The sequence below is a fragment of the Plasmodium reichenowi genome, chromosome 5 (genome assembly GCF_001601855.1).
Source record: "Plasmodium reichenowi strain SY57 chromosome 5, whole genome shotgun sequence".
Classification (NCBI taxonomy): domain Eukaryota; phylum Apicomplexa; class Aconoidasida; order Haemosporida; family Plasmodiidae; genus Plasmodium; species Plasmodium reichenowi.
The window spans coordinates 176,778-182,779 of NC_033650.1; the positions used below are offsets into that span (position 1 = coordinate 176,778).

General features: G+C 17.8%; 2 protein-coding genes across 2 annotated transcripts in view; one reads left to right on the forward strand and one right to left on the reverse strand.

The window, feature by feature from the left end:
• PRSY57_0505600 (hypothetical protein) overlaps positions 1 to 1,012 on the reverse strand; it is a gene marked incomplete at both ends in the record, with an annotated part of 1,238 nt that extends 226 nt beyond the window's left edge. Inside the window, 4 exons of the mRNA XM_012906128.1 lie at positions 1 to 29; positions 241 to 260; positions 585 to 669; positions 869 to 1,012. The exon at positions 1 to 29 is cut by the window's left edge and continues 4 nt beyond it. Coding sequence (XP_012761582.1) covers positions 1 to 29; positions 241 to 260; positions 585 to 669; positions 869 to 1,012 — 278 coding nt within the window. The remainder of the gene's footprint in view (positions 30 to 240; positions 261 to 584; positions 670 to 868) is intronic.
• Positions 1,013 to 2,573: 1,561 nt separating this feature from the next.
• The window catches only part of PRSY57_0505700 (hypothetical protein), a gene marked incomplete at both ends in the record, with an annotated part of 13,433 nt that continues 10,004 nt past the window's right edge, over positions 2,574 to 6,002 (forward strand). Inside the window, one exon of the mRNA XM_012906129.2 lies at positions 2,574 to 5,592. Within this exon, the coding sequence (XP_012761583.2) occupies positions 2,574 to 5,592 (3,019 nt within the window). The remainder of the gene's footprint in view (positions 5,593 to 6,002) is intronic.

A 6,002-nucleotide genomic window follows, 5' to 3' on the forward strand; every position in this document is an offset into this window, starting at 1 on the left:
TCGTACTTAAATCTTCGCATGGCTTTTTTCTAATGAATAAAAATATACAAATTTTTCCATGTGACACATTTGTAGATTATATTTTATAAATCCCTCTTTACCATATTTTTTAATATTCAATGAAATGTCCCACATATATATATATATATATATATATATATATGTCTCTCATTTCGTGATAAACAAAAAAACAATTGTATTTAATACAACCGTCAATGTGTATATATTATTTTCACTTACTTCCTTTTTCTCAAGCTCATCTATGACAAAAAGGGAACAAACAATATATATATATATATATATATGTATGTATGTTTTTTTTTTTTCTTTTATTTATTAGCTAGCTCCTTTTTATTTAGCTAAACAAAAATAGCTATATTTCCAATTTACACACACACACACAAAAAAAAAAAAAAAAAAAAAAAAATCCACAATTTTTAGCTAGTTCATTTTCATGAACATATCAAAAAAATTAATTTATTTTAATTAATTGTAAATAAAACAGAAAATATTGTGTTCTATTTTGCTTTTCTTTTTTTTTTTTTTTATTCGTTCTTATTGTTTTCCTTTCCTTTTATCTTAACCTTGAATAATATCATGGTCACTTGATACTTCTGTGGAAAAATTAAAAACGCTGTAAGGAGGATCAGCAATATTCAATTCTTTCATCTGAAGAGAAGAAGAAATAAAAGTAAATGCAACAAACAGGTGGGACATCATAAAAAAAATATCTCATAAAATAAAAAATATAAGGGTCATTTCATTGAACCAGCAAAATATACATATATATATATATATATATATATATATATATATTATTACATAGGTTCAATATACGTATTTATTTTTTTATTTCTTTCCAATTTACTTTCCTCTCATAAAAAGAAAAATGCTTGTCCTTTAAAACAGTGCAGCTACTTGCATACGTTTGATAATTTAGAATAAAAAAAAAAACAACAAAAGAGAGAATCGAAAAAAGAAACAATTTATTTTTAAAATGAAAATACATCATGTACAGAAATAATAGAATGACAGAAAACGAATTTGTAACCTTTTTTCTTTTTTTTTATAAAAATAATCAAATGTATTTTTTTTTTTTTTAATTTAATAAATGGTTGAATTCTTTTCCTATATAATTGTATCAATAATATATAAAATTTTTTGTTAAAAAATATATATATATATATATATATATATTAATAAATACATACATTTGTGTGTCTTTCTCTTATGAAAAAATATATTGATAAAAAGAGAATTTAATATAGGATGTTTTTTTCATCTACATTTTCAAATAAAAAACTTATTCATGTATTTACACCTTCAAAGAGAAGCAGTCTCTTGTTTAAATTTTATGATATATGTGGACACTAATTATAAGAGGATAATACGAGAAAATAAAATAAAATATATATATATATATATATATAATTATATATGTAATAATATTAAAACATATTTTTTATAATTGAATGTTTGCTCCTAGAATATAAAAGGATCACATCTTTTATATTTATACGTTAAAATAAATAAACATCAATGTATATTAATATATAAGTATTTTAAATAGTGTGCGATCATATTTTATGCATGGTACAAACGAAAATATAAAAGTATAAAAATATAAAAATATATATCTATATCTACATATATATATTTTATGTATGCCTATCTAATTTAAAATGGTATAAAGATAGAGAGAAATATATATATATATATATATATATATATATAATAAAAAAAGTGTTGATATTTCAAGAGAGAGAGTCCTTCTTTTTAAAAAATAAATATATGCATAATGTAAATATATATGTGTGTATATTGTATGTTTATATTTATTATATGTAATATTTTTATATATATATTTGTATTATAGTCTATAACATATATATATATTTATTTATTTATTTATATTTATGTAATGTTTACCTTGGAACGCCTGTCTATTTATATACCCTCAATCATTAATAATAAAAATAATATATTTATAAATATATTTATTTCATGTAACGATTTTATTATGGATAGATAGAGGATATGCTTCGTACTTAATATAAGTACTTTATATTTAAAAATAATATTTATTTTATATTATTAAAACATCTTGTCCATTGTAATAACGATATATTCTTGTTAATAAAAATATAGGCACACATATTAAAATGAACTTATTTTACCAAAGTCATATGATATATAAATATTATATATATATATATATATATATATATATTTTGTCTGTACATGTATAAATTTATTAATTATAAATGAATAAAAGAAAAAAAAAGGTATGATGAGATAATTTTTCTTGGAATCTTCCACTTTAATATAGTGAAAGAAAAAAGAGAAAAAATAAAATAAATAAATAAATAAACAAACAAACAAATAAATAAATAAATAAATAAACAAATAAAACAAATACATAATCAAAATTTATAATCAAAATTATATAATCAAATTATATAATCAACATTTATAATCAAATTATATAATCAAATTATATAATCAAATTATATAATTAAAAGTATTAAGTATATGTATATTTCTTGTTCATATAAAAAATTATTATACATACAATGAATATTAATCTAATTAAAAAACATGATGATGTTTCTCAAACGAATTATCGTTCCAATAATAAATTATTAACAGATAAAAGGAATGATCTTCATTTAAGAAGAAGAAAAGAAGAGTCGTCTATTTCTACATTTATTAAAAAGAACATAACAAATGTAAAACATACAAAAGATAGACATGTATTTAATAATAAACCAACAAAGACAAAGTTTCCAGAAGATAAGATAAATAATTATATGCGTAAACCAAATATCATTAATGTAAATAGGAAAAAATGTTGTGATGATATTATGAACAAAGGAAATTCTTCTTCTTCTTCTTCTTGCTCTTTTCAAGATAGAAGAAATAATATAAAGGATATTAAAAAGGATATAGGAATTGATCAAAGTAATAATATAAAAAATGATAAAGTTACTTGTATAAAACATAATATTAATTTAAAGGAACTCCTAAATTTAAATTTATTTGAAGAAACAAAATTAATAAATGATGATCAAAAAGAAAATCTTTCTCATATGATAAAAGAAGGTGATAAAGTAAGAAATGTGAAAGACCAAACGAATAAATGTAATAATATTGATATTAATAAAAATAATTATCATGCTGAAACGATTTATATTGTTGATGAACAAGAGAAGAAAGCAGGTTGTGTTCTTAATAATAACTCTGATATTGTATTGTCATATTCAAATAAAAAAAAGGAAGAAAATTTTTTAAAAAATAATTATAAAAAAAATGAATCTCTTAATATAAACCATAATAAAAGAGATGACACAAATGTGTGTCTTGTTATCAAAGGGTTAACATCTAAAAAAAAAAATAATTACAATAATAATAATAATAATAATAATAATTACAATAACAATAATAATTACAATAATAATAATGATAGTAATATATATAAAGAAATAAAAAACAACTCTCAACATATACATTCTAATATAAAAACATCAACCTTTTGTAAAGAAGAAAACACATATATATCTTATATTAATAATAAATCAAACATTATTTTTAACAATAATATAAATGGTAACAAAAATATTCTAAATAATGTAAACACATATAAAAATAAACAGGGTGATAAAATTTCACATATTAAAAAAAATGAAATACAAAAAAACAAAAAAATTAATGATACATCTTTTCAATGTATAGATAATAATATTAACAATATTTCTATAGAAGAAGGAAATCATATTATTAGATCAAATAAAAACAATATTATATTTGATAAAGAAATAAATAACGGGATACATAATAAAAAGGATAATTGTTATTATAAAGATGATACATCTATTTATTACAAAATGATTGGGAATCAATATAATTGTGCAGATAATATATCTATAAATATTAATAAAAGCAAAGAAACATTAAATCAAACACAGGACAAATTACTTAACACCTTGGATCCTACTATGAGCACAACATATAAAAATAATGACATAAATGTTTTAAAAATAAATCATAAGGAGGTAAGGAAAGGATTAACCTTTGAGCAGATGAGAAGAAAAAGTTATGAACCCATCTTATACAATGAAGTAAATATAAATCAACATATAAATGAAAATGTTAATAATATTAAAGATTACAATAATAATATAAACGACAATAATAATAATATAAATGACATTAATAATAATATAAATGATATTAATAATAATATAAATGACACTAATAATAATATAAATGACATTAATAATAATATAAATGACATTTATAATAATACAAGTGAACATACTCATAATAATAATTACAATGATAAAAAAAAAACGAGCGCACAAACATCAGGGAATCTCATATATGAAATAAAAAATAAAATGATAAAAAGAAGTACAGTAAATCCTAAATTAACACAAAAAATTACTTCAAAAAATTCGAAGGACTCTTTTTTATTATTTCCTAAAAAAAATATAACAACAAATAATTTTTTTCATCATATAAATAATGATATAAAATCAGCAAGTCGTAGCAACATCTTGGTGAAAAATAAACAAATAGAAAAAAAAAAAAATAACACAAAATATAACATTACACAAAATAATCATAATAATAATAAAAATATTAATCATATGGATGAAAAAAAAAACAAAAAATTATCTCTTCTTAAAATAAATGATATCGCTAAGAAAAATTATAAGGATACATATAAAGAGGAGGAAAAGATAATACAATCGGAAAATAAAACAATTCAAAATAAAGCAATTCAAAATAAAGCAATTCAAAATAAAGCAATTCAAAATAAAACAATTCAAAATAAAACAATTCAAAATAAAACAATTCAAAATAAAACAATTCAAAATAAAACAATTCAAAATAAAACAATTCAAAATAATGAAAAAAAAAAAGAAAATAATATTTATATTTACAATTCAAAAGATATATATATGGATAAAAATTGTAATTTAAAAAATAATATTCTTTTATATAATAATAAAAGAAAAACAAATCAACATAAAAACTCTTTACATATGGAAATAAAAACAAAGGATAATTTTAAAAAAAGTAATTATATACCAGAGGGAAAAGGAAAAAAAAAAAATATATCATCAGTAATTAATAATACCTCAAAAAATTATTCATATGAACAAAATAATGATAATAATAATAATAATGATAATAATAATAATAATAATAATAATGATAATAATAATAATAATGATAATAATAATATAATTGAACCAAAAAAAAAACTTTTATTTTTTAAAAAAAAAATAAACAAAATAAATACAATAACAAATAATATAAGTGAACAAGAAGGAAATATAAACAAAACATCCTTACACAAAAAAAGTATAAATCCAATTTATAATTTTAAAGAAAAAAATAATAATAAAACAGCTCATCACACTACTATTCTTTCTTCAACATATCATAATAAATTAATAAAAACTAGTCTTAAAGGTAAACTATCAAATCTTAAAAATGGAAATCACAAAACTTTTATGAGAAAAGTCACAACTCCAAACATTTCAACAAAAAAAAATATCCTATCAGGAGCTAAGGAAAAACCAGGTATGACAAACATAAAAATAAAAATAAAGATAAAAATAAAGATAAAGATATATATATGTGTATATGTTAATGTATATTACATATATATAATATATATATATATATAAATATAATATATTTATTAATTAATAACTATGGGTTTATTTTTTTTTTTTATCTGTAATTAATATTATTTTATTATATATATATATAAATATATATATATGTATATTTTTTTTTTTTTTTTAAATGAATAAATATATTTATATATATGTATTATTCGCTGTACTTTTTTTTTTTTTTTTTTTTTTTTTTTTTTTTTTTTTTTTTTTTTTTTTTTTTTTTTTTTTTTTTTTTTTTTTTTTTTTTTCCCTAAAAAAATTTTAAAAAAATTTTTTTTTTTTTTTTTTTTTTTTTTTTTTATTTTTTAT